At 54.7% G+C, this 26,057-nt stretch overlaps 8 protein-coding genes across 8 annotated transcripts; 5 read left to right on the forward strand and 3 right to left on the reverse strand.

The window, feature by feature from the left end:
* The first annotated feature begins 224 nt into the window (after nt 1-224).
* Nucleotides 225-1,822, forward strand: BDP55DRAFT_650796 (SUR7 protein). The gene has a single exon (XM_060573996.1). The coding sequence runs from the start codon at nt 481-483 to the stop codon at nt 1,504-1,506; it is 1,026 nt and encodes a 341-aa protein (XP_060434148.1). The 5' UTR covers nt 225-480; the 3' UTR covers nt 1,507-1,822.
* A 185-nt stretch (nt 1,823-2,007) lies between these two features.
* On the forward strand, nt 2,008-6,110 carry BDP55DRAFT_650797 (WD domain-containing protein). Its single transcript, XM_060573997.1, has 2 exons — nt 2,008-2,345; nt 2,466-6,110. The coding sequence occupies exons 1-2, from the start codon at nt 2,328-2,330 to the stop codon at nt 5,979-5,981; spliced, it is 3,534 nt and encodes a 1,177-aa protein (XP_060434149.1). The 5' UTR covers nt 2,008-2,327; the 3' UTR covers nt 5,982-6,110.
* Nucleotides 6,111-7,854: 1,744 nt separating this feature from the next.
* On the reverse strand, nt 7,855-10,599 carry BDP55DRAFT_544459 (uncharacterized protein; the record flags this gene model as incomplete). The annotated part of the gene is made up of 2 exons (XM_060568483.1): nt 7,855-10,312; nt 10,376-10,599. 2 exons carry the CDS (start codon nt 10,597-10,599, stop codon nt 7,855-7,857), a joined length of 2,682 nt encoding a protein of 893 aa, XP_060434150.1.
* Nucleotides 10,600-11,546: 947 nt separating this feature from the next.
* BDP55DRAFT_691075 (CTLH/CRA C-terminal to lish motif domain-containing protein) lies at nt 11,547-12,902 on the forward strand (the record flags this gene model as incomplete). Its single annotated transcript, XM_060576931.1, has 3 exons — nt 11,547-11,682; nt 11,750-11,877; nt 11,940-12,902. The coding sequence occupies 3 exons, from the start codon at nt 11,547-11,549 to the stop codon at nt 12,900-12,902; spliced, it is 1,227 nt and encodes a 408-aa protein (XP_060434151.1).
* A 1,111-nt stretch (nt 12,903-14,013) lies between these two features.
* Nucleotides 14,014-15,220, reverse strand: BDP55DRAFT_543716 (uncharacterized protein; the record flags this gene model as incomplete). The annotated part of the gene is made up of 3 exons (XM_060568433.1): nt 14,014-14,505; nt 14,562-15,036; nt 15,093-15,220. 3 exons carry the CDS (start codon nt 15,218-15,220, stop codon nt 14,014-14,016), a joined length of 1,095 nt encoding a protein of 364 aa, XP_060434152.1.
* Nucleotides 15,221-18,886: 3,666 nt separating this feature from the next.
* Nucleotides 18,887-19,877, forward strand: BDP55DRAFT_350755 (uncharacterized protein). The gene is made up of 2 exons (XM_060566989.1): nt 18,887-19,104; nt 19,186-19,877. The coding sequence occupies exons 1-2, from the start codon at nt 18,980-18,982 to the stop codon at nt 19,688-19,690; spliced, it is 630 nt and encodes a 209-aa protein (XP_060434153.1). The 5' UTR covers nt 18,887-18,979; the 3' UTR covers nt 19,691-19,877.
* Nucleotides 19,878-22,553: 2,676 nt separating this feature from the next.
* BDP55DRAFT_650812 (Tim10/DDP family zinc finger protein) lies at nt 22,554-23,016 on the reverse strand (the record flags this gene model as incomplete). Its single annotated transcript, XM_060573998.1, has 2 exons — nt 22,904-23,016; nt 22,554-22,745 (listed from the first exon to the last, which is right to left on the reverse strand). The coding sequence occupies exons 1-2, from the start codon at nt 22,999-23,001 to the stop codon at nt 22,556-22,558; spliced, it is 288 nt and encodes a 95-aa protein (XP_060434154.1). The 5' UTR covers nt 23,002-23,016.
* Nucleotides 23,017-23,413: 397 nt separating this feature from the next.
* On the forward strand, nt 23,414-25,968 carry BDP55DRAFT_650815 (lysyl-tRNA synthetase). The gene is made up of 4 exons (XM_060573999.1): nt 23,414-23,467; nt 23,679-24,077; nt 24,197-24,373; nt 24,437-25,968. Exons 2-4 carry the CDS (start codon nt 23,684-23,686, stop codon nt 25,747-25,749), a joined length of 1,884 nt encoding a protein of 627 aa, XP_060434155.1. The 5' UTR covers nt 23,414-23,467; nt 23,679-23,683; the 3' UTR covers nt 25,750-25,968.
* The last annotated feature ends 89 nt before the right edge of the window (nt 25,969-26,057 follow it).

Genomic DNA, 26,057 nt, shown 5'->3' on the forward strand with positions numbered 1-26,057 from the left:
TACTGCGCCACGTCCGCGTCCCTGTCCATGTTCCGCTTCCCACGGTGCCCACTGCAAGTGCCCCAACCTGCTCGCCCTGCGCCTTCCTTGCCGTACTGTGCCTTACGCAAAAATACGTAACGGCACTTCCAAGCCTGCACCTATGGTCCTGCTCCCTCCTTCCTCCTGTTTTATAAACATCAACGCTCGTCCGTCTGTATCAGCCTCTTACTTCTTACACTCATCACACTCACATCCGTTTGCCTCTCTCTCTCTCTCGCATACACACTACTCTCAAAAAGGGCTTCTCATCTTCCCTTTTTTCCTTCACTTCCTCTTTATACATTTTCCCACCAACGATCGTTTCTTTCCTAGTTACATTCGTTGACGACAAGCCGACGACAAGCCGACGACCCACTTACCGAAATCGGCCTATCTACAACCGCTACAACTCTAAACTTATACACCAGCCTTTTAACCAACAACCACACAACAGCCAAGATGGGTGTCGGCCGTGTTATCTGTGTGGCTCTGCCATTCATCCTCAGCGTTGGCTCCATGATCTTCCTGTTGGTCGCTGCCCTCGGCGGTGTTTCCAACAAGGACCTTTACATGTTCCGCGTCAACCTCACCGATCTCGAGATCAACCCTGCTTCGGTATCAAGTATAGTCTCAAGGGACGTCAAGGCAGTCAACTTTGGCAAATACCACGACCGTGCTCTCCTCACCGGCGATGGTGACAACGCCATCACCAAGGCTGCCACCGACTCTACCACTCAGACCAGCAACATCACCGCCGCCGACCTTGGCCTCGACAACCTCTACGACATTGCTCTCTGGGGTTACTGCACCACCGACGCCAACGGCGACAAGACCTGCACCAAGGCCAAGTTCGACTGGGCTTCCTCCTACCTGAACACCTCCACCCTCGAGACCATTGGAACCGCTGCCGGCCGCAAGATCGAGCTTCCCGATGAGGTCACCACCGCTCTCTCCGCCTTCAAGACCGCCACCAAGTGGACTCAGGTTGCCTACATCATCGCCTTCATCGCCCTTGGTCTTGAGATCGTCTTCGGCATCTTCGCCAACTGCACTCGCGTCATGTCCTGCATCACCTTCCTCGTCGCCTCGCTTGCTTCCGTCGCCGTCTGCGCTTCCGCCGCTCTCTCCACTGCCATGTCTGTCATCGTCGTTGGCGCTGTTGAGGGCACTGCCAAGTACTACGGTGTCTCTGCTGGCTTCAACAACAGCTTCCTCGCTCTTATCTGGATCTCTGCCGCTCTCGCTCTCGGTGCCGGCTTCTTCTGGATGTTCACCATCTGCTGCTGCGCTCCCAGCCACACCCGCAAGGACCGCAAGCGCAACAGCGACGGCGAGAAGCTTCTTCCCCAGTCCAGCAGCTACCAGCCCATCCACGAGGAAAACGGCTTCCACAAGCAGCAGCAGGCTACCCAGTACGGTGCTCCCCGCTACGCCAGCGGTGCCCGTGGTGAGACTGCCTACGAGCCCTACTCCCACCGCTCTTAAGTACAGCACTTGAGTTCGCGGAGTGGTAATCTTTTATTGTACGAGGAAGCCGTTTGATTTGGCAGCACTTTTGACTTTAGCATTGTTGGCGTTGGGTAACGGCTCACTATCATGAGAACGACGGACACGCACGGAGGTGGATATGAATGTTTAGTAGCTTTGCAGACGAAGATGATCGTCAGGGGGGGGATGACGACAGTTGATTGCTTTAGTGGACTGCTCGGGATTGGAGATACCCCCATCCAGGCTTTATTGTCTATAGAATTCCATCATGCTCATAGAGCAAATTACAAAAAACATACTAGAGTTTTACATACTTTTTTATCCCTGGCCAAGTGAAGTGTGTAGGTTTCACATGAGAGAGCTTATGCCACAATTGAATCGTGACTTGCATCTGAGATGGTGGGCAAATCCCAAACAACGTGCAATTTGGAACCTATTGACACTGTCAAAGGATTACCTCGAAATTTCTCACAGAAAAAAAAAAACCACGCCAGAGAGAAAAAACTCCACCAAATAGCAGAGGGGTGGACGATGACTCGATCCACCACATTACATCCTGAACCACCATCAAGTGCTGACCGGAGGAAGGACCTTTAATGCAACCAGTTCAGCTCAGCCGCAAAAGACTAGCATCATGCTCCTGGGACCGTAGGCAACCACCATTCACAAGAAACGCACCGCTTCAAGACCTCGCTTTTCTAAACGCTAGGACAACCCCTCTAGTGAGACTTTTTTTTTCTTAGCAAGTGAAGACACACAAGAGTCAGATATTACCCGACTTGGGCAGGCCTGTCTGAACGGCTGCCCGCTCTTCCCTCATGAACCATCACCATGCAGTTAGTCATCCATGCTCTGTTCCTCACCCCCTAGACTCCTAAAATAGGATTCACATATCTCTTTCTCATCAAGGCAGAAGGGGAGTGAAATATGTACTTCAAGCTAATGAACAGAAACAGCAATTCGTAGCCGGACCCCTGCAGAGGGATCACTACTTCACCCCCGTCACCGGCCTCAGCTTCTTCAACGCCAGGGATGGCGAGACGTACCTGCTTGCCGGCGAGGACACGGAGCTGAAGGTGTACGACAGCGAGGGCCGGCTGCGCTGCCAGCTAGGGATCTTTCACGCCCAGCCCATCCACGGCATCCACGTCGCTGCTGCCGCGGGGCGGCATGTGCTGCTCTGGGGAAACCAGGCCGTGACCGTCGTCGCTGCTAGCATCATTGAAGAGCTCATCCTCGGGGGCGAGGACGGGGCGGTAGCGGCGGCGGTAGAGATTATCGAGGCCAAGGCGCCGGATTGGATCTACGACGGCGTCATCTGCCCCGAGGACCCGGACCGTGGTGTGCTGATCACGGCGCATAACGAGGTCCTCGAGTTCTCCATCGGGACCGATGGCAAGATGATTGCATTCGGCCGCATCGTGTCGCCATCCCGGCCGATCCTGTACTCGGCCAACCTGACGTGGATCTCAAAGACCTCCGTGCTCGTGGCCGGCGGCACAGTCTTTGGCGAGATTATTGTCTGGAAATGCCACTTCTCCGGCGACGGCGGCACAGCAGCCGCTGAAGACACGGACGACGCGAGCGCAGGCAAGCCGTGGTGCGAAGTCCTCTTCGTCTTCACAGGCCACGAGGGCTCCATCTTTGGCGTGGACATTTCGCACGAGATCGACCTCGGCGAGGGACGCACGGCGAGGCTGCTCGCTAGCTGCAGTGATGACAGGACGATTCGCATCTGGGATATCACTGAGAGACCGGGCTCGCCGCGTCTACAGTACGATGCCTTTGGAGAGGCCAGGGAGACGGGCTTCGGAGGTGCTGCTGCTGCTGCTACGTCTACGGCTGCTGCCACAGACCTCACGACAACACAGGTCGCATCAAGTGCGCCCCTTGCTATGGTCATGGGCCACATCTCACGCATCTGGCACGTCAGGTTCCCGCTTGGGGGGCTCGATGAGCTGGCGCGAGGCCGTCCCGCGACGATATACTCCTTTGGCGAGGACTCTACGCTGCAAGCCTGGTCTCTCGAGGTTGACGTCGAGGAGTGGCGGCGGAGAGCAAAGTTGGCCGCGGTCGAGGACGAGGCGCCTGTCGCTGGGAGCATCACGTACAAGGAGACGTATGCCCGCCACGACGGGAAACATATCTGGGCTACGGCTGTCACGGAGAAGGCCGATGGGCAGATTCTGGTCGCCACGGGTGGCGCGGATAGCAAGATTAACCTCTTCTCGGACCGCGCGGCTGGCGGCAGCAGCAGCAGCAGCAGCAGCAGTGCGTCCAAGCTGCAGGAACTGCCGAGCGAACTACAGACTTTGGTGATGCGGGACGTGGTCAGCAAGCTGCCCCCGCGGAACCCCGAGTTTGCGATTCCCCTGGAAACGAAAGAGGCCTTTCAGCGTTTTGCGTTCGTTCACGAGGACACCATTGTCGCGACGAGCACCACCGGCCGTCTTCTCGTCGGCTCTTTTGGTCCGGAACTCACGTGGACACAGATCGGGACCGACGGGGAGACGTTGCGCGCCCTGAATGCCTGCACGAGCTTGAAGAGCCCGGCGCCGGGCCTGGCACTGATAGGCACGGCTAACAAGAAGATCCTACTCTACCGCGACTCGACCGTCCAGCAGATCGGCACGGTACCCGGTAAAGTGGCAGACATATTCTCTCTGAACAACCCTTCGGCAGAAGGGTCGGAGAAGAAGACGCTCGAGTTCCTCGTCACCATGCTGGGCAGCGGAGACGCCATGCAGATCCTGACGCTGGACCTAGACGCCTCGGCCATCACCTCCATGGTGCCCGTCCCCGAGCTCGACAGCAGGTTCGTCGTCACAGCCGCCTGCCAGATCAACGATCTCCTCGTCCTAGGCTCGCGCCACGGCTACGTGTCCGTCTTCCGCCGCGCCGCCCAGGGAGACCAGCAGCAGCAGCTCATCCCGTTCCCGGCACCTGAACGCCGCTCCGGCGACGCAATTACCTCCATCAACGTCTTCCCCACTTCCTCTGCTCCTGCTGCGGCGGCATCTCACATCATCACGACGAGCCGCGACGGAAACTACCGCGTCTACGAGACCTCCGCCTCCGCGGTCCACCTGCGCCACGAGACGGCGCCCGCAGCGGTGCCGAACCTCGAGGACGCATGGCTATCCGACAGTGGCGACCTAATCCTCTGCGGCTTCCGTAGCAAAAACTTCATCGTGTGGAACGAGACGCGGCACGAGGAGATTCTCCGCGTCGACTGCGGCGGCGCGCATCGCGCTTTTGCCTACACCCGGCGAGGCCACGACAGCAGCAGCGGCAGCAGCAGCAGCAAGAACAACCTCTCTCAACACGGCATGCGCTTCGTCTTCAACAAGGCGGCTACCTTGGGCGTATACACCCAGCACAACCCCTCCGTCGCCGTAACCCACCACCGCACCCTCAAGCGCGGATCCCACGGCCGCGAGGTCCGCGCCATTGCGTACTCTGGGCGTCGCTACATCGCCACCGGCTCCGAGGACACTTCGATTCGCATCTGGGAGTACACCGCCGCCGCTGCCGCCGCCGCCGGGTCTCCCCCGCCTGAAAGACGGGAGCTGCGCTGCGTCAAGGTCGTAAAGGTCCACACGGCAGGTCTACAGTCCCTCAAGTGGCTCGGCGAGGATCTCCTCTTCAGCTGCAGTGGCAACGAAGAGTTCATGGTCTGGCGGGCGTGCGATCTCGGCGAGAGGGGAATAGGTTTGATGCGCGAGGCCGTGTTTGCGGATAAGAGCGAGGACGGGGACCTCCGTATCACGAGCTTCGACGTCGTGACGCTGGATAAGGGAGAGAACGGTAGCGGCAGCGTCGCCGTCACCATGGCGTTTTCCAACTCGTTTGTCAAGACGTATCGGTATTCACCCGGCCAAGGGTTCGAGTTACTCTTCAAGGGGCAGTATACCGGCGCATGCCTAACGCAAGCGCGGCACCTCCGGGTCCGGGAAGGTGTGTTTGACGTCATTACGGCGGCGACGGACGGGTGTCTTGCTATTTGGCGATCAGAGGGGCCAGAGTACGTGCTGCGGTATACGGAGCGGATTCACCAGAGTAGTATCAAGGCTCTTGACGTGCATTCCACGTCTGACGATGGGGTCGTGGTCCTTACTGGCGGCGACGACAATGCGCTGGGCATCGTTACACTCAGCAACTCTGATAATAATGAGGGCGGTTTTGGGCCCGTGACGAGAGCCGGGGTCAGGAAAGCGCACGCGGCGGCCATTAATGGTCTCACTGTCCTCGGAGGGTCCATGGAAGCAGGAGGAAGGGTGGACTTTGTGACGGTCAGTAATGACCAGCGGGTCAAGATGTGGCGGCTCGGGTGGCGCGAGGGGGTGGAGGAGGTTACCCTGCTGACGGACGAGTATAGCGGCGTCGCGGATGCCGGTGATGTTGAGATTATTGGGGATAGCAAGGTTGCTGTTGGCGGTGTTGGGTTGGAGGTTTGGGATTGGAGGTCGTGAGAGAAAATGAAAAGGGGCTAGACTGATGGTGTGGTCGGTGGGAAAGCATCATTACAGGGTTAGACAAAATAGAGATGAAGCAGATGATGGGTTACTGATATAATGAAGCTATTCTGAAGCCTTCCTCCACCGAAGGGTCTTGTGTATTGAGTCGTGATTATATCACCATGGACTCGCAGTGGCAAGGACGACACTAGGGGCAGTCGCTGTTGTATAGGTTCTGTCCTACTCACACGGCATCTAGGGTCCGGCCAGGTTCATACGACAACGGCGGCTTCCCTTGTCTTCTGCCACTGAGGATCTAAGCTCCTCGCACACTCAGCGTTCATATTCTTTTCTCCAGACCAAGGGGAGACTCCGTAGACAGGTCTGAGATGTAGGTTGAGCGAGCTTTCGTACCTTGGAAGGCAAGCCACCGATTAAGCTTGGGGTGGGAAACGCTGAAAGAGGTGCCATGAAGCTTTTTTGGGAGCAGGGCAGCCGCTCGAGCATCTCAATTCTAGATCTATAAAGCATCGTCTCTTTCTACTTCCCTCCAGATCTTGAAGATTCGTACAGGTGTATTCATAGAAGCCTGATGACGAGCGCCGTCGTTCAGTGCTGTTTACTCTTGCCGGTACTAGTCGTACCTGGCATGCCCACTCTTTGGCGAGCTACAGCAGATGGAATTTGAGTAGTCGAAGAAGTCCATCAAGAATTCTAAGACGTGTTCTTGTCTCTGTCGCTGGAGAGGTGGTGGTGTCCAATTTCAACGTGGTTGTCTCCATGAAATCTAGAATCACGCCCTAGAGCTTGGTTTGAATCAAAACGTAATTCACAAATTGCATTCTTCGCCTCCTCAATAATTCAGTCAGAATCAACATAGCTCATGCCAAAAAAATGCCACATATCTCATTTCCTCACGGTGTTGCCATATCCCAGCAAAGGGTGATAAATGGTGTCGAAACTAGGGAAGCGACACGAGAGAACGTCGAGGATAGAGCCTATTTAGATGGCAACTAGACTTCAGAAGCATAAAAGCTTGCATAAGACTAGCAAACCCGCAAAGGAGAGTTTTTACGAATATTGAGAGAGAGAGAGAGAGGGTCATACCGATGGCAGAAGAACCGATTCTAAAAGACGCAAGAACGGCTTTGAGTAGTCGTGTTCTCGAGGCCCCCGTAGAGAGACCCCCTACAAACTCTTTCTCATTGTAACGCCCTTCAAAGATGCAGGAAAACAACGCAGCTCCCTTTTCATATGGCTTCCAGTCTAAACAACTTGGGAACTATTGCAAATTGACCTCATTTCAGTTAAGGGATCAAGGGGCTATCGTGGTCAGCTATCTGGCTGGTCTAACCTTTGGCGCTCAACTTTCTTCATGATTACATGACACAGAGACAAAGCAATGGCAAAGACGCCACCATACTCAACGAGGCCCTCAGATGGAACAGACGGCCAATCGGACCAAAGCCTCGTCTTCAAATCTAAGTGATGAGCGGCAGTGTAACCACTTAACCAATCACTCTTGCAGACTCTTGCTGAAACCCATGCAAGTGCCCGACGGTTGTTCACTGCGATTTTAACCCCCCCCAAAGGGCACCCGCCAAGTATCACAGTACGTACGTGACAGAGACATTATTGATATTTCCCTAATAGCACAGCAAACCTCGGACCTGCGATTGTATGTCATCCTGCGCCTAAATATACAACATCTGACAAGCTATCCCGTAATAAAAAGACGCAAAAAGATATAAGAGTCCTTACTGGGTATTTTCCCCGATGCGAACCAAAAAAAAAAAACCCCCCCGAACCACGCTATGCAGCCCATAGACCACCATATCTCTTTCTCTTTCTTCTCGGTCTCATTCTTGCCCAAGATCTAGTTGTACCCTCAAGAGCCTCTCGTAATATTCGGCCCCGTACCGATACCCGTCAGCGTCCGCACGAACCAGTGCGCCCATGTCTCCGTCTCAAGCGTCGCCTTCAACTCCTCGGCGCGCTTCTCCACGTCCTCGACTTGTCTCTCAAATAGCCTGACGCCATCCTCGACGTCGTCAACCTTGCTCACGAGCCCGTTGATTTCGTATTCGAGCCGTGCCACAAGTACCTCGACCTCCTTAATAGCCTCGGTGATGTGCGCGCGCTCTTCGGCGATGAGCTCCGTCGAGCTCTGCTTGACGCGGTGATAGGCCTCGCTGAGCTGATAGTAGAGGTTCTGCAAGTCCTCTTGCTCGCGGCCGTAGTGCTCGTCCAGGGCGTCTACGGCCTTAACCTTTGATTCCACCCACGGGTTGACCTCGCGCTTGATGGTGGCGATGGAATCGTACAAGCTTCGGGCGAACTCAGCCAGGCTGGCCTGCTGCTGCAGCGCATCGGCAGTAGAAAAGTGCTTGTCGTCGTACAGTTCGGTGATTTCCTCCCATCTAAGAACCGCTTCTTCGGCATCTCCAAATGACAGCCGCCGGGGCCAGCGGGCTTCGTTCAAGGGATGCTTATACCTGAGTCTGGAGACAGCGACACTATGCCGCCGCTGGAGAAAGCTGACAGCCGTGTTGCCGTTTCGTTCTGCTTCAAAGGGGCCGTGGAGGTCGGCTTCATCAACCACAGACCCCGCTACCGAAGTTTGTATCCGATCAGGCTCGTCCTTGACCGGGCCATTAGGGGGTGTTGAGAACTTCTCCGCCTCGACATGTGTCGAGCTCGGGTCTGAAGACTCGCGCGTAGGTTTAGCAATCACGGGAACCTTTTCAAGCTCCTGTGATGATTCCCTTAAGTCCTGGGCAGCTTCGGCCTCTTTCTTAAAGGCATTCATGTACTCTTCTGGCTTGTTCTTCCATGTGAAGGCCCTACCAACCATGACCGGAGACGACAATGTTGCCGAAGACTGCGCCAAAGCTGAGATGCCGGGAGCGCTGTGGTAGCCATTTTCACCGAAATCGTCTCTACTAGGACGACTCGCGTGACCTCTCAGTCCAGTACCGACGACATCTTTGATGCGTCCAAGGCCAGACTTGGCATCGCTGACTCTGCCAGCAACCGATTTGAAGACTGTCTTTCTAAGCGCGTCTTTCTCTCCCGATCCTTCAACCACACTAACAGCTGAGGCAGGCGCTGGAGTTGAGTATACGCCAGGTGACTCTTCCTTTTGTCTCTGAAGTTCCTCTTCCAGCGGCAATGATTGCGTTCGCTTGCTAGATGGCGGTGCAACTTCATCCTTTCCAAAAAGCGGCTGCGCCACGTCTGTTGGCTTCTCCTGTAGTTCCGGTGCTGCTCTCCTGGGCTTCCCGTACCAGAGCCATTTCGCGCGCTCGCCGTACGCCAGGGCAATAAACTTGTCAATATCTACCGTCTCAATGTCAGCTATGCCAGCCTTATCTTTCCCGCCGACCATGCCAATCACGAGCTCGCCCCTCTTTCCGCCGATTTCGGCGACGGTGGACTTGACAGCCTTCTGCACGCCCCAGCCTTCACCAGCAGCAGCTTTCGCTGTGACGGAATGAAGCTTGAGAATTGTCGGACGATCCAGCCGTCTCGTCCGCTCAAGTTTGTATGCCTTCTGGAAGTATCCAATGCCCCTTTTGGTGCTTTCGATATCAAACACGTCCTTGGACACGGGCGCACCATAGTAGTGCAGTCGATTCCTGGCGCCCATCAGTAGTCCGAGCAGGGCTGCCGTTGTCGTCGGACCCAGGATACCGTCTGTAGGCTCAACATTGTAGCACTCGGCGCCAATCTCTGTCCACCAGTTTCCGATAGACTCTTCAGTTTTGTCGCAGAGCAGACCATCAATGTACTCCATGTCAAGTTTCCCAAACATGAAGAGAGAGACTTGGCATAATTTGACAAGCTCCACCGCCGACTGGGTAAAGGGAACCTTCTCGCTTGTCCGGTACAGCTGGTAAAATTTGGCCTGGGTTGCAGGTGTGGGGTCTGAAAGATTCATGCCAGATCGCCCAGAGCATCCCAGTCGCTTGAGGTTCTCGTTGACGATGAAGGCTTGACGATGGGTGCGAATATCACCCTCGGGTACGGGTATGACTGTCAGAGCTGAGGGGAAGCTGCTGAGGTTCGTGACCATCACGTCGCCCAACGGCGTTTCCTTCGGCCGCGCATGGTACTGGTGGATGGCCTTGAAGTAGAATCGTAGGCGGTCGGACCATATGCTCTCGTCCGCAGGGACGGCCAGCACCCCAACAACGACCTGGTGCTTCGGGTCTCCCGTATACGTGACGATGACCAGCGTTGGCGATTTCCGTGAACATGCCCATTGTTCGACCAAGTACAGCTCGTATCCCTGCAAAATTCCTCGTCGCTCGAGGACCGTGACCGCTGGATCGCTCTCTAGGTATCTTTTGCGTGAAGAGACGATTAGCATGGCCGACTCGTCACGGAGCCGGGATAGGAGAGCTCACCTAAAGGCTACAGGATCGGCAAATACCCATTTCCTCTTCGTGGTCGGTAAAGGAGAGGGTGTCGCAGGTTCGGTAGAGGCCTCCTTTCGCGCCTCAAGCGGTAAGGGCGTGCCCAGGGGAGAAGGACCATTGGCGCCTCGCTGAGAAGCGACTCTCGCCAGAGTCAGTTCCTCCTCGCGATGCATTCGCGGGTCGTTAACGGGGAAGGGAAAGCGGAATGACATCTCCATTTGCAGGAGTGCGGCGGTGAAACTCGGTGCATCGACGACACTTTTGGAGGCGCCTGCGACTATCTCCAAGACGAAGAAGTCATAGTCGTCGGAATCGCTCGCCTAAAGGGGGGGTTTCTGCGCAATCAAAGGAATGTCCAACGGTTACTCTGCATGTGACTGGAGGGGCGCGTCTTCGTCGGGCTGCTTCGTTCGTGCTTCGAATGTTCTCCCGCTTCGATCGTTTAGGTTGTGTCTTTCTTTCATTCGGAGGGCTGGTCGGCATGTGACGCAATGTCCTACCGTCGCTGTCGTGGCTTGCGTTGGTTGATTGGGCCGGGAGCTGTACGACCAGTACTGGAAGAAGGGTAGCACGAAATCGAGCGGTACTGCGGTAGACGCTAACATTTCCCGTCCCCACGTCTGTAATGACCCAGATCTGCCGAGCTAACCTCCCCTGCCCCCCCATGCCTTCAGGCCTCCCCCTCGCTAGACCATCGCTCAAATTCCCGGGCCGCTGTTTCGCCGGCAGGTCGATCCAGTGCTACCATAACTGCACTGTTACACTGACAGCGGCTACAGCAGGCACAGCACGCTGGAATTGAGGTTTCTAGGTACCACAAGGCGCGCGAGTGCCCGCCTGACGCTTTATCAGTGAGCCCGCCAGCCGAGGAAGCTTCCACTATCGGTGACGGACCGCTCAGTCTGTGCCTACCTCAACCTCATCTTTCAAACCCCAAAGCAGGACCATCGGACCACCAAACCTGCGCTGCGACTCCCGACACACAGTAAGAGCAGTCTTCCCACTACCAAGCTGAGCTTTCATGGGGAGCCCGTAGCCATGATCTTCCCGTCATAATCTCCCGAATCTCGAGCTACACGCAAGCAAACATACTATACATACACTCACTTATCACGACATACGGATACACCCTCCTCTCCTCCCCAGTCCCGTCACCACCATGGCAGAACAAAACCCCATGGTCACCCTCCAGGCGGAGCTCTCGCGCTTCCGCAGAGCGACACTCAACTCAGCCGTCAAAGACTCCGACAAGCTCCTTGACCTACTCATTCAGGCGAGGGAGCAAGTTGCGAATGGTATGTCACTTGCCCCGCTCCACGATGCCGTCACGGGTCGTGTGCTCACAGCGATACCGCACCTCAGATCCGCACCGCGCAGGCTTGACCATGGCCAAGCTACAAAACCCCGTCACCGCGGGGTTTGACACAATAAATAACGACTTGAAAGAGGTCTCGAAAGCCCAAAAGACGTTTGGCAAGGCCCTTGATAAGGTATGTGTTAAAGAACTACCCTCGGTTCGCAGACGAACCTCAACTTACACACGCTTCTCTAGTCTTTTCCCCTTCGACCACTCTCGACAGACTACGATGCCATGGCCGCGTATCCTTCTCTGATCAACCGCGCCGTAGCGATGCACATGCTCCGCGAGGGCCAATTCAGTGTGGCCTCGACTTTCCTCCGCGAAGCCCACGAGCGACCTCCGCCACTTTCCGCCAACAACCCAGCTCTCGACGCGGACATACACTCTCTTCAGTCTCAGGAGCTGCAGGACAAATTTGCGAGCATGTACAAGATCCTCAACGAGCTCAAGAACCGGAACCTCGTTCCAGCTATAGAGTGGGCGCGCAGCAACAGCGACGAGCTCGAAGCCCGCGGTTCAAACCTCGAATTCGAACTGAGCAAACTTCAGTTCGTCTGGCTCTTCAAGGGCCCCGAAGTCAACGGCCTACCAGATGACGAGCGCAACGGCCGGATAGGTGCCCTCGCCTACGCACAAAGACACTTTGGCCGCTTCCAGGCTCGCCACATCAAGGAGATCCAGCAGCTGTCTTGCGCCATGGTCTACGCATCCAACATCGGCCAGTCGCCATATGCCAACATCTTCGAGACATCTGCCGCTTTTGACGATGTCGCCCTATCCTTCACGCGCGAGTTCTGCTCTCTTCTGGGCCTCTCTGCCGAATCACCGCTCTATGTCGCTGCTACGGCCGGCGCGATCGCTTTGCCCCAGCTCATCAAGTACACAACATACGTAAAAGCTAAGCGCACTGAATGGACGACGGAAAGCGAACTTGCATTCGAAACGCCGCTACCTCGCAGCATGATCTACCACCCTATTTTTGTCTGCCCCGTGAGCAAAGAGCAAACAACAGAGCAGAACCCGCCAATGATGCTGCCCTGCGGTCACGTCATCTGCAAAGAGTCACTCCAGCGCCTGACTAAGGGCTCCCGCTTCAAGTGTCCATACTGCCCCAATGAGGGACATATCAAAGATGCTCGGGAAATTAAGCTGTAGGATGAATTAGGCTTCGAGTTGCAGGATAGATGTGAACATCTCAAGCGACTCATTGAGGACCTGGTCATTTCATGGCGGGTGACTCTCAATACACCACGGCCTGCGTTCACACTTGCTTATTAAGTGAGACGACGGGGCCTGGGACCGGGGCAACAGGCGTTGTGGGACAGGATTCGATGGGTAAAACACTCCTCAATCACGATGGGGCAGGTCATTTCTTTCTTTTTGGGTGGCGTTAGGTATCGGATACAATCTTTGTTTAGTACAGCGATCCGGGTTATTGTTTTGAGTAGGTTGGATAGAGCGAGCGCAAATACAAGCGCATGTCAAATACGTGATGAGTTCCTGTGTCAGCGGTGTTTGTTTTGCATCGCAAGCATCATAATCGAGACCGATGGTGACCGGGCCGGGATCGGCCTGGTGAAGTTGGGAAAGGTCGGAGTGCGGACCCGGCCGGAGCAGAAGGACGGGGGCGGCATCGGGACGCCCATGATGGCAGCGAACGTCGAGTGATATTGTTCCATCTTTCAATACATGCAGAATTGTCGAGAAAGAAGTCGGGCAGGCTTGAATGGGACAATAGCTTTCGTCATGGTATTTGAATTACCTCATGCTAACGCTAAGCTACACTAAGGAAAGGTATTTTATTGCATCTCGCTGCCCGGTGGCCCCAAGGCGACGTAGAAACGTATAGGAAGTCAAAGCCTTTCAGCTACTCCCTTAACCATCGTGATATCCCTAGACGGGATCTCGCCGCCAGTGCGACTTTACGTAGAAACAGATCCATAACTCCGCCATCTAGGGCCAGTCTTCTTCATCCTCGCTAGGTGGAGATAGATCAAGCATCATCAACGCCATACAGTGTGTATCACACGAGAAAGTCAAGAAAAAGTGAAGAAAAAAAATAAACAGCCGATGATGGGGAATCTCAATCAGTCCGACACGCGCCCGGCCCCGCGTGTCCACCGTTCCGTCCGCCTACGATCCCGTAGTGGGTTTTTGTTGGGATAAGAAAGGTGGCGTTGTTTCGTAATTCATTTCTTTGTACAATCGAGCGGTATCTCTTTGATCGTGCATTGCCTCGTCGGGTCAAGCCAGCTCCACCCCTTCTTCAATCAATCGTCATTCTGCTCGCAATTTGTGGCTTGACGTCCTGCAGGTTGATCGAGTTGAGGTCCTGGCTCTTCTCGAGGTCGCGAGACGGCTTCCGCAGGTGAGTCTTCAGGCCGGCTCCAAAGTTGCGCATGCAGACGACGCAGTTGGCGATGGTGCAGATGATGAGGAGAATAGTGATGACGGTGAAGGCAGTGAGCGACTTCCGCACCGGCATGTACTGCTCGGCCGTGTGTGGCTGGTAGATACGGACGAGCTTGAAAATAAAATAGCTCAAGCCGCCAAAGTAGAGGACGAGAACAGTCGCCATGCCGACCTTATTCTCGATTCTGGTGAACCATGCGGCCAGAAGTAAAATGGCAATGGTAATCGGAATCGCAGCAATGGTCAATCCAAATTCAGCGTCGGTACGGGCGTTGACAATAACCAAGAACTGAACCGTGAAACCGAGGAAAAAGAAGAAATCGAACTTCAGGAGTGCGATATAAATCTGTATCTCATGTTAGCCATGCCGGAGCTACGATCAGAGGGTCCGAAGATACGTACCTGGTAGTGGAGGAAACGCTTCTTCATTCTGTAGTCGGCTCCTATAGTCTTCAGAATGTCCCAAGCGAAGACTTGATAGAGCTTCCAGGCAGTCAAGGCCATGGTGATGGTTCCAAAAGCCAGGACGCAGGGGCTTGCAACCAGGTAAGGCTTGACATCGGCCCACATGTCGTCGGTCGGGTCCTTGAGGGCATTGTTGTCCTTCAGCTGCTGTACAGCCTCCTCAATCTGTTCGACCTGAATGGCAGTGTAGACCAGTAAAGCGAGGTTGGCGATGCACACTCCGATAACCTGGATGGTGTTCTTTGCCCGGAGCGCATCCCAAACGATAACCAATTCGTACAAGAATCCAAAGATGAAGAGCGTCAGGAAAGTCGGGATTGTCCGCCTCGGTGAGTCGGTCGCATCCGTGGTATCTGTATTTTGGTGAGGGTCCTGGTCGGTCAAACCAGTCTGGAATTTCCAGAAGACGTAACTGTGTGGCGGTTAGAATCAATCAATTTTGTGAGCGACGACGGATGGTCAGCTTACCACTCAAAGCCCAAGCAAAGCAAAGCCTGGACGAGGGTAATGAGGAAGAAGATTCTGGGCCATTTGGCACCCAAGAAGCCGAAACCGAGGGGGCCACTGGCACCACTGCTGGGACGCGAACCGTTCATTGTGGATGGAGCGAGACCTTCGCGAAAAGCGTAGCCTTGGTTGTTTGATGTTTGCGGGGGGTTGTATTGCTGCTGGTATTGTTGCTGATACTGTTGAGCGTACTGGCGAGCGGCGAGTTCTTGGTCGAAGCCGGCAAAGTTCGGGTCACCGCCGAGCAAAGAACGGCGGGAGTCTAGCCTTGTAGCCAGATCGACGGTGTTGGCGACTCCCCGGAAGGAGTCGAGATGAGATGATGCTTAAAAGTGGTGGGAAATCGTCGGATGAGAGGGGAGGCTGGGTTGGTGCGTGTTTGCGTGCCGGAAGGTACTGGATGTTCTGTGTCGGGTTGGGCGATTGGTGTGTGAGATGTCACACAAAGGCAGGCGTCAGCGGCGGTAGAGGGACCGGTCGGATCGAATGAAAGTCCTTCTTTGGGGGGACCGCCGGAGTAAGAGACTCAGCGTGGTCTCGTCTCAATCGAGTGGTCAAGGGATACCGTAGTGTCGAAAGCGAGTGGAGAGCGAGGGAGGACCCCGTCGGCGGGAAATTCGAAAGGTAATCAGGCGCGAATGATCAAAGGAGGAAAGCAAAGGAAAGGGAGAGGAAAGTGACGGGATTAAGTTTTGGATTTCCCTGAACGACGGTAAGGGTTTTTTTTGGGTTTTTGGGTTTTGGTTGACAGCAAGGGGCAAAGCTGTTGGAGAAGGAGAGAATGCGAAGATGTTGTTGGTGCGAAGCTGAAACGGGATGAGGAGTTTGATCTGTTCAAAGACGGACAGGGCTCTTGTCTTTTTTTCCCCTTCTCCTGCTTCTTCGCTGTCTCCGGGTTTGACAGGCGCAATACGTAGGTAGTAACCGTAGATAGGGACCTGGCGGGAGGGGGGCGAAGGCAGCAGGCACAGGTACCTTTTTGTGCAGCAAGAGACAGCCGAGAGTCTATGTACCTATCCTATCCGAAAGGTAGGACGGAACACCACGGGCTTGGGGCTTGGGGCTTTGGGGGGGCAGTGGTTGTGAACCGGGGGTGTGCCAGGTGGAAAGAAAGGTGCAGGTGCAGGAGCCACTGGAGCGTGAGCTGGGAAGGAGGAAGAGGGGGGTGGAGTCCCAAGAGACGCTAAGCAGTGGATCAAGGACCGAGGACCAAGGACCCAAAAAGGACCAGAAGGGGAGGGGGGGCACGGGGGAGGGAAGGATGGACCTGAGCAGGGAAAGGTCGTGGGCGGCGGACGACGGAAGACGGGAAGCAATGACAACCTTGGCAACTTTTCGGGAAAGACGCAAGAGTTACAGTCAATGGCTCGAGTGAATTTTGATGAATGAGTGAATAAGGTAAAAGAGCGGCAATGTCAGGCGTGGACTGACGGAGGTTGTTGTAGATGTGGATGTGAATTGTGATGTAAGTGGTGGTAGTGCTGTCGTTGTCGTCAACGTATCTTTCCGTACAAATTCCAGACCCAGAGAGAATGAGGGGCGAAGATTGCTTTGGCGGCTCTTTCTAAAAAGTCAGATGCCGGATGTCTGTTCCAATTACTGCGTGCGTTGTAGCGCAGATGCGCGGTGAGGTAAGACGGTTCCTCCTTTAGCGTAGGAGGGCCGGGGTCGGGGGCTTTCCAAGAAGTCTGTGGGGGATTCGATTCGTCCGACTGGGCGATCAACTGCTGGTGATGGATTGCGGGTGGTCGATTAAATGGGAGGATGGATTCAACTCTGGCTCCTTCAACAGCAGTGATGAGGTGGTGAGGTGAGACTCGAAAAGGTGAGCGTGAGGTGTTGTCTTGGAGTGAGAGGCGTGCGGCGTGCGCAGATTGGCAGGTAGGCTGCAAGTAAGGCGGGTGGGTCGCCGGTGCGGTCTGGTCTGGCCGATAATGGATCGATCAGACACGGATTGAGTGGTTTGCCTAGGAAGATTTTCTTGGTATTACGGAGTTTGTACTATGTTGCGTGGTTGCAGGACTCGGCTGTTTCCTTTTCTCGTATTAGTGCTTTCTGACGGTCGACCGGTCGACAGTGCTGCTCCGTATACTGAGGTGTATAACTGAGTGTTGTTCAGCAAGTAGCGTTTTGGCGTTGGAAGACTCAAGAGTTGAAGTCGAGGCAAAGATCCAAACCGAGAATGAAGGACGGGCATGTGGAGGATTCATAAAGTAGGAATATGACAGCAGCAAGAGGCCTCATCCTCACACATGATCCTAGGACCTAGGTGCATCTCTTCATCGATTAATCCAATGTCGGTCCCCGTATCTTTGGACTGCGTTAGTGCCGGCACAGCACAGCCAGAAAGCCAGTGCCCTCATTCAATCTCTCCAGACTTTTGCTAGTATCCGTGAACTACGGATACCCGTCCACACCTCAGTAGAGAAACTCCAAGGTTGCCAGGCTTTCCCCCCGATCCAATGCCACCTCGACCAAGGAGAGAGGCTGGTTTTGTCCAGGGACAGTAGGGCTGTGCAGAGAACCCGGGCTCCAGGTTGCAGCGGGCTGCGCCAGGAATAGGACCTGCCCGTGGGCCGTGGAGATGGTGCGCCCAGCGGTCCAGGTGGGTGGTGGGTCACTGGGTACCTACGCACTACGGAGTACCTACGCAGTCACTGGCAGTCTGGCACAACTGGGTATCGACCGTATCGTGGACCGTCCACTTCTGTTAGTGCAGAGCCGAGGATACACTGCACACAACATGGGATGACGGGCCGGGTGGCTGCCTCTTTCTCATGACCGTGCTAACATTCGACGACCGTGAGATACTTTGCTGTGGTGGGCCGCTTGCTGCAGACCTGCAAGTCAACCCGTTCTCGAAAAACACGCGACCCCGCTGCTTCTTCCCCGTTCTCCCCTTAACATGCACGACTTTATTGACAGCCAGCAACGGTCACACAACTCCGTACCGTCCACTGACAACGAAGTAGGTATGGACCCGGAAAACTTCTGGGTACTCCGTAGCAGTAGCACTATTGTTGACATCTATGACCATCGCGATGGAGACGTGTTGGTTGGAGAGATCGGAAAGATGAGATGAGGCCTGCTCACAGCCACATTCTCACCAACCTTTTTTTCCCTTGTTCTACTTCTCCAGATAGTCCTTGACGCAAGACTGATCAACACTGGTCCTACCGTCCTAGATCAATCCCGGCCTCGAGACTGCCCAGCCGGACCACGCCGTGGCTTCCCTCAGGCGGGTGATAGGCTCATCTGCGAACCGTCCCAGACGCCAGGCGCGCTTCCTTACCTTAGTCGCAACCTTACCTAAGCTTAGGTGCTGGTTTCCCGGCGTTCCGTTGTCAAAGGGCTGAAGGGAAAAATGCTTACCGCTCATGCCAGCTTTCTCCAGGTATTCTATGACCATCACATTGTTTTGTTTTGCTTCGCTTTACTTTGCTTTCGTCTCACTCCGATTCCTGGTCCGTATCCCGAACCAACCATCAAAGCTTACGGCATCTTCCGCTATGGGTTCCCCGTTACGGAGTTTCAAAAAGCAATAATTCTCTGCAAAGCACTAAATAAGCGAAGGCAGAATACGCGTCTCTTTTGCTCTCACTACAGATACCTATTCAAAGGTACGGATACCAACATGAATTTGCAATCTCAGTGCGGCTAATCTTGTCTTTCGATTTGGACGAAGCCTCCCCAAGGAACAGATAGGCATACTGCGTACTTCTACGGATATTCTATTTGTATGTATCCGCTTCCCTCATTCCCGGGGTCTCCAAAGTCTTCAAGATTCAAAGGCGTGCTACGTCAGTTCGACCTGATTCAAAGACCGTCATCTCCACGACCCGTCCGCCATGCCACCGTTGCACTCCCGCACTCGCTACATCCCTCCCACCCTCATCAATGCCGCCCACGCCCACGCCCACACTCATCTCTGGACCCACGGCCTCCGATCCCAGAACTCCACTAGAACCCGTCCGTGAGCGCCGCCCCGAGAAATGTGCCATGATTGCCAACGCACCCACGCAGAGGCTAGAGGATGACGATCGGCCTTGTGCAGAACGGATAATAATGCAGTGACCACAGTCGCCAAACACAAGGAAATGCCGCTAAGCCACGCCGGGAACTCCATCGCGATACCACGGTTTGAGGCTCAGTCAACTGAACCACCATCGCGAAGACAATCTCTCACATTCACACTCATACGCACAAACTTTCTCCAGACTCAAGTGAAGACCGGAATTCTGTCAACGTCTCGTCCGCTCAACCCTTCCTTGCCTTACGACCCTCATGCGCCTCTTATCTTTGCTGACGTCCTCCCGTCAATGCGTACGAAACAAGCTCCATGCTGGCTGAGCCGCGCAGCACACACACTGCCAGGCCTGCCAACTCTCTCGTCTTCATCCGAATTATTGAAACAGCATCCCTCTCCCCTTTTCCCTTCAAAAACCCTGAGTTTGCTCAACTTTTCCAAGGGCGGGACAGCACGGCCAATCCTTGGCTTGGTCATTCCCCTCGGTGCCCGTCCGTCGCCTGTTCGTCAACTCACCCTGTCGCAGATCTAAACGAGTCAAAAGAGCCCCAAGTTCCCGGGTGTGAGTTACTCGACAGAGTGAGAGTTTACATCACTCTCCATGCCAGCGGGTGGTGTTGCTCGCGGTAGATCAACCGGCATTGCTTCCCCGGCCACCATCTTTACCGCAGCCGCGGTCTCTCTTCTTGAGAGCAATTTGCATTCCAATAATGACCTATTCTATTTTCTGCGTCTTTCTTCTGCAAGGAGAAAACCACACTCCGAAAGTCTAGACCTGACCGACTTTTCAAAAGACTTTGTTGATTGGTTTGGGGGCGGGAAAGGTCCAGTTGACAATCTCGCCTACTGGATTCCTCCGACGAGCCTTTGCGGGACGGGGGAATCTCGTTCATTTTCTCGATTCTATGTTTAACACATCCCGGAAAGAGCCCCATTTCTTCGGCTTTCGTATACATTACGAAAGGAGTCCTTCATTTTGTTATGTTCAACACCCCCTGGTTTCTGGGGTAACATGGAAAGGCGGTCGACAACCCGACACGTTGACGCACTTCACAGCAATCCATTGCCCACTGCTCAAAAGTCGTTGTGAATCCCTGGCGGCTGAGAGTCATGTACGACGACAAACCCACGACTTGGCTACCGCGGCGTCCGCCAGACACCTTGGTACCAGAGAAGGGCTCTTGCGTCGCTGCAGCGAAGCGCGTGCCCCTGGCTGAGCACGAATTGTCCTCTATGGATACACCAATCTTCCCAAATTCTTCGGATGATTTATTTAGCTTTCCCGAGGCCGTCTTTGCGAACCAACTTGGCCGATATTACTCTATATATTTCACGCTGATTAATTGAAGTCTATCAATTGGGGCTCGACGAACCACACACTGAGTATGTAGCTACATATTCCCGGCTTATTCGAGGCACGGCAGCAGCCGACACCGACTCGTGCCGGCTGCCTCTTAGCTCGAGCTCTTCTCGGGTTTTCCCCCAAACGAGGCTGTCCAAATGGCGTTCTGTCCACTACCATCCAGACTCTATCTGTACCCTCGTCATCGGAGCTTGGGCCGCCGGTCACGAAGACTGAAGACCATCGCGGTATCACGTGGGACCGGCGGGCAATCCGAGATCTGGCGGGCTATCTTCTTCTTGAATCCACCACTTCCTAAACCCCAGTACGAAAGTCCACGTGAGAAAGATAGTCCGCGCAGAAACTACTGACGGATACCACTCACACGCAAGATATTCTGAAACTACGGATACCTTACCTTACGGCCCCCTCGGAGGTGTCCCTTAAGGGCCGAGCATATACCGAACTTGGCTCCTCGGCGCCGAGCCTCTCTAGTATTCCTCATGAGTTCCCACATAGGTTAGTAATACGGAGTAAGGCAAGGCAGATTTCTCTTTAATCCTGAGAAGGACTTGAGAAAGTTGTGGGATAGACGACGAAAAAAACAGGCCAAGGCCGAATCCCGGGACCCGATGGTCATTCGGCTCCGAATTGCCGGCGACGACGACGAAGGCCACGCGTTTTGGGACGTTTTTCTCTCGACTAAATAGTAAAAGGGAGTCTTGGTCGCCTATTATGGCAGGGAAGGGTTGACTAAGATGCTTCAAGAATGGCTCCAACCACTTGGTGACATGTTGGCTGCGATTCGCCTGAAAGGGATGGAGACGGGGCCCGCGGGTTTTGTTTGATTGCCCTCTGGTACTCCGTAACGTGTTGGCACTTGTGATGCTTTCTCTTGCCAGATTTGCCGCTGTGGCCTATCAAATCGCCTTGGGTACGGGTACTCTTATTTTCTGACGGTTCTTAGATTTTAGTGGCATCTTGTGCTGGATGTCTGTCACCTTGGCTTTACTTCACATCATCCACTTGGTAACTACGTTGGGGGTACTGGAGAGGGGATCGCAAATGATCAATGCCTGTCGTCGCAACGCCAATTGCAACTTTGAGGGTTTGTAGCTGCCAAGTGGATGCAACATTGACGCCGTTCATGATGGCTTTCCTGAACCGCAAATCACGTACTGCCGGATGGCAGTGACGTCCTGGACAAGTCATTCTATCTGTCAATTCAACTCGAGTTTCGTATGCAGGTTGGCGTCTGTCAAGATAACCAGAAGCCAATACTCAGAATAGATAGACAAGGAGATGTCTTTGGTATATGCACTGTAAGCAACAAAAGGCAAACGCCTGGACGGATAAGCAGAGCGTATGCCCTCACAACAGTCGTGACGGTGGCATCGGATCTTGGTCGAAAGACATGATTAAACAACATCCTATAACGTTCTTCCACCGATCTCCAATTTCTCAGCTGCATCGGATATATCTTTCAAGACCGTCACCATGGAGGGCATGCGTGGCGCAAACTGACCACCAAAGATTCAGGATATGAGTAATGGACGCTGAGTTTGCTTGACGGCTAACTCCTCCGTAGCTGCCCCAAACACGAAGACCCTCGTGTTATGAATTCCGTGTCGGAGGGACCTTGTGGATCGAAATTTGGTCGTCCAATTGCTGGGTTGCCCATGGGAAGCCCGAAGTTGTGAGGGTGGTTCTTCTCATTGATAGGACTTACTTCTAGTCCCCCTTGGTATTATACACGAAGCTCCCGATTACGGGTTCTGCTTCAAAAGTACATTCGGATCAGCGCGTTTCCCAAGCTTTGCGAAAGCATGCGACGCGATGCCTCTCCACATCCCCCATCTCGTCCCGAGATACTGTTGCGTCATGGCATATGCTACAGTAGAGCAAAGCTGGTCTCCGCGAGGCTGCCTCGCCCTGTCGATGCTCTCCTCTCCCATCTCTCTATCGTGGCCAAGTTCCTCCTCCCGCTCCGTTTTCTCTGTCCAAATGATTCATCATAACTGATCCTGTTCACGGACCTCTAATCCGTTGATAGACTTAGAACATGCCGCCGCCCATGCCGCCGCCGCCGCCTCTCTTCTGGCTCTCGCTCTGCATCACCTCGGACGCCTTCATGTGCGCCTCAAAGAACTTGGCAGCGCAGCGGTCGAGGCAGACGGACTCGCCCTTGTTGAGGTCTCCCTCGCGGTAGTCGGGGAGGCACTTGGTTTGGCAGATCTTGGTCAGGCTAGGGACGCGCATGTCAGTTACAGCTGTCTCAATGAAAGTACGCCCTCTTCCTTCAGATTCATCCCCCATCTGCCAACTTCATCACGAGAATCGGAGGTGCATATGCTCCCTCGGGAGGGGGACTCCAGAGAATGGAACAAGTTGATGGTGACGTACCGGTTGTGCATATCAGCCAACAGACGCATCTCCTGCTCAGCCATGGCGATCTTCTCGTCCGAAGACAGCTTGGGGCGGCCCATTCCGAAGAAAGACATGTTGGCGGTTTGTGGGTTTTGGTTTTCTAGAGAAAATCTAACAGAGTGAAGTGATGATGGTGAGGTAGCGAGGTTCGTGGGATGCGACGAGAACGATTATTGACTGGCGGGTAGCTTGTTTGCCTGACGTCGCAGAGTCGAGATTTTACGAAGAGCTCCTTTGCCTTATCTTATCGCGCGTCAGCTACCTTGGTATGCGCGCCTGGGGCAGTTCAGCTCGTCTCGTCCAAGGCAAGGTAAGCCAGGAGTCAGCCCCGCTTTGAAGCTCAGCCGCCCAATTGTCGCTGCTCCGTTGGGAACCCTTTTCCCGGGCCGGCTTGTTCCGCTCATCTTTATCGATAACGTCAAGGACCCGTTTCTGGCCAAGATAAAAACGCGCCGTCGCAAAATTTCTGTGCAAATTGACCCCGACATCAATTTTTGGCCACACCAAGAAGAGCCAGGATCTTCTTGGGCAATTATGGTGGTAAGTCTTGAGCTGCGCTCTCCCATTTCTTTCTCTCTATTATCCTTCATATGATGATTGCAAGCAATTCAGAACCGCTGCGACTTACACAGCTCTTTTGTTGTGGTTGATTTAAACCGCCTATTATCTGACATCCTACTCTTTACCCTGTTTCCAACCTCATTAGCACATTGATCTTTGAAGAACATCGAAGCTAACGGGAAACAATCAGACGCGATGACTTTAATTCAGAGTCTACGGTTTTTGCGGCCGGCAACACGCACACCACACGTTGCCAGGCTGGCTCAGTCCTTCCACGTCGGTCGACCAAGTGGCGCCAGTGTTCAGGATGGGCCCGGAGGGAAGAGGCAGAAGAAGGATAGGGTAGTCAAGGGGGCAGAGCAGCGTCAGCAGGACATATCAGACCAGAGTGAGGCGGTTAGGATATCAGAGTTCAAAAAGATGCGCCTCCAGGCGCTGGAGGAGGTGCGCGAAAAGGGCGTGATTAAGGAGACGCACCCGCGGCTGGTCCATCGCAAGAAGCCCATGTCGGTCCCCGCCTTTAGGAAGGTGTGGGAGAAGAAGGAGGAGTTGAATGACCCCAGCAACGCCGAGGTCGTCACCCTGTATGGTACGCAGAATGAAATACAAGTCGTCGTTCCACAAGAGCAGCAGCAGCAAAAGCCGCAGCAGCTTGTGGCCGGCGGCGGCATCCCTAACCACCATCGGCCTTTCGCTGACAGGCCACAGGCCGCGTCCAATCCGTTCGCCTCCACGGGAACAAGCTCGTCTTCGTCACTATTGTCAATGAGTTCGAAAAGATTCAGGGCATGATCAACTATCGCAACCTAGGCGCCCACTCGCCTGACATGAACATTGATACGTTTAAACTCTTTGCCCGGCTGATTGAGAAGGGCGATCACATCTGTAAGCCCACTTGCCGCTGTCCTACGTGGACTTGGTGACATGATGCTAAGACTGCAGTTGAAGCTATCACCGGCAAGCCTACGCGCACAAGCACCGGCGAGCTCACCCTCCAGGCCGTCGTCCTCCCGGAGCTACTCTCCCCCGCGATGGAGCAGATCCCCCAGACCCTGACGGACTCAGCGACCAAGGCCGCGAAACGTCACGTCGACATGATGGTCAACCCCGAAGTCGCCGACGTTCTGCGCATGCGATCCCACATCACAAAGTACATGCGCGACTACTTCCACGACAAGTCCTTCCTCGAGTTTCAGACGCCCATCCTCGCCGAGAACGCAGGCGGCGCCGTCGCCCGCTCCTTCACCACCCAGGCCACCGAGTTCCCTTCCAAGGAGCTCTCCCTTCGCATCGCCCCGGAGCTCTGGCTCAAGCGCCTCGTCGTCGGCGGCGTCCACAAGGTATTCGAGATCGGCCCGGCCTTCCGCAACGAGGGCATCGACGGCACGCACAACCCCGAATTCACAATGTGCGAGTTCTACAGCGCCTACACCAACCTCCCCGAGCTCATCGACCGCACCGAGGAGCTCCTCTCCGGCCTGGCGCACCATTGCCAGGAGCTCATCGACACAAAACTCACCTCCCTCCAACCCGTCGACCTCTCCAAGTTCGCCCGCCCCTTCCGCCAGCTCGAGTTCATCCCGGCCCTCGAGGAGGCCCTCGGCTTCCGCTTCCCCAAGCTGACCGGCAAGGACGCCTACTCGGAGCTCGTCGCCGTGCTGGCCCTCAGCAAGATCGAGGTGCCCGGCGGCGTCCCGCCCACCATGCCGAAACTCCTCGACCGCCTGGCGGCCGTCTACCTCGAGCCCAAGTCCTTCGAGGGCCCCTTATTCATCACGCACCACCCGACCTGCATGTCCCCGCTCGCAAAGAGCTTCGTCTGCCCCAAGACGATGCAGCTCGTGTCGGCGCGGACGGAGCTGTTCGTCAATGGCCGCGAGCTGGCCAACATGTATGAAGAGGAGAACGACCCGGCCGCACAGGCGCGCAAGCTCGCGGAGCATCGCTTCTTTGGCACCGGCAAGGATGCTGCGCCGCTTGAGGCGGATGATCCGCACCCGCTCAGGGACGCGCCGCTCGACAAGAGTTATATCCGGGCGCTCGAGGCCGGCTTACCGCCCACGGGAGGCTGGGGGTGTGGTGTTGAGAGGCTTGTGATGTTGTTCTCTGGCGCCAGCCGGATCAGCGATTGTTTGAGCTTTGGCACGTTGAGGAACGTGGTTGGGTTATCGACTGAGGGGCCTCAGAACCAGACGGAGGAGCCTTCTTCTAACCAGACGGAAGAAGTTGCATCTGACCAGTCCAAGGAGTCTGCTTCTTGAGCAGCATTTTTTTGTTTTTCTCGGTCAAAACTGTTGTTTACATTGGCCTTGTAATGTTAGATGGAGTTGGGACGCATGGGCAGCGTGTAATAATCTTTGTACAACATCACAGACTCATAGATGTATCACATTGTAGAACAAGACACGGTTCGAAATCATACAGAGCATCGAGCGCTTCCTTCACGCGAGAGATCACAGAGCATACCACGAGGACGTAAGAGTGAGAATTGCTACTGCTTCGGTGGACTATCTAACCTAGTCCTGCCTGTTCCTCAAGCAGGGTGTATTATGAGAAAGCAGGCTGCAAT

This window comes from Colletotrichum godetiae (genome assembly GCF_030913485.1).
Source record: "Colletotrichum godetiae strain CBS 193.32 chromosome Unknown BDP55scaffold_6, whole genome shotgun sequence".
Classification (NCBI taxonomy): domain Eukaryota; kingdom Fungi; phylum Ascomycota; class Sordariomycetes; order Glomerellales; family Glomerellaceae; genus Colletotrichum; species Colletotrichum godetiae.

Excerpts from the sequence above, each read along its gene's own strand:
- BDP55DRAFT_650815 (XM_060573999.1), top strand. The coding sequence starts at position 23,684 with ATGACTTTAATTCAGAGTCTACGGTTTTTGCGGCCGGCAACACGCACA. Across the intron at positions 24,078-24,196 it reads CGAGGTCGTCACCCTGTATG|GCCGCGTCCAATCCGTTCGC; the intron begins GTACGCAGAATG and ends GACAGGCCACAG. Across the intron at positions 24,374-24,436 it reads TGAGAAGGGCGATCACATCT|CTATCACCGGCAAGCCTACG; the intron begins GTAAGCCCACTT and ends CTGCAGTTGAAG.
- BDP55DRAFT_650796 (XM_060573996.1), top strand. The coding sequence starts at position 481 with ATGGGTGTCGGCCGTGTTATCTGTGTGGCTCTGCCATTCATCCTCAGC.
- BDP55DRAFT_350755 (XM_060566989.1), top strand. The coding sequence starts at position 18,980 with ATGCCACCGTTGCACTCCCGCACTCGCTACATCCCTCCCACCCTCATC. Across the intron at positions 19,105-19,185 it reads AACTCCACTAGAACCCGTCC|AACGGATAATAATGCAGTGA; the intron begins GTGAGCGCCGCC and ends GGCCTTGTGCAG.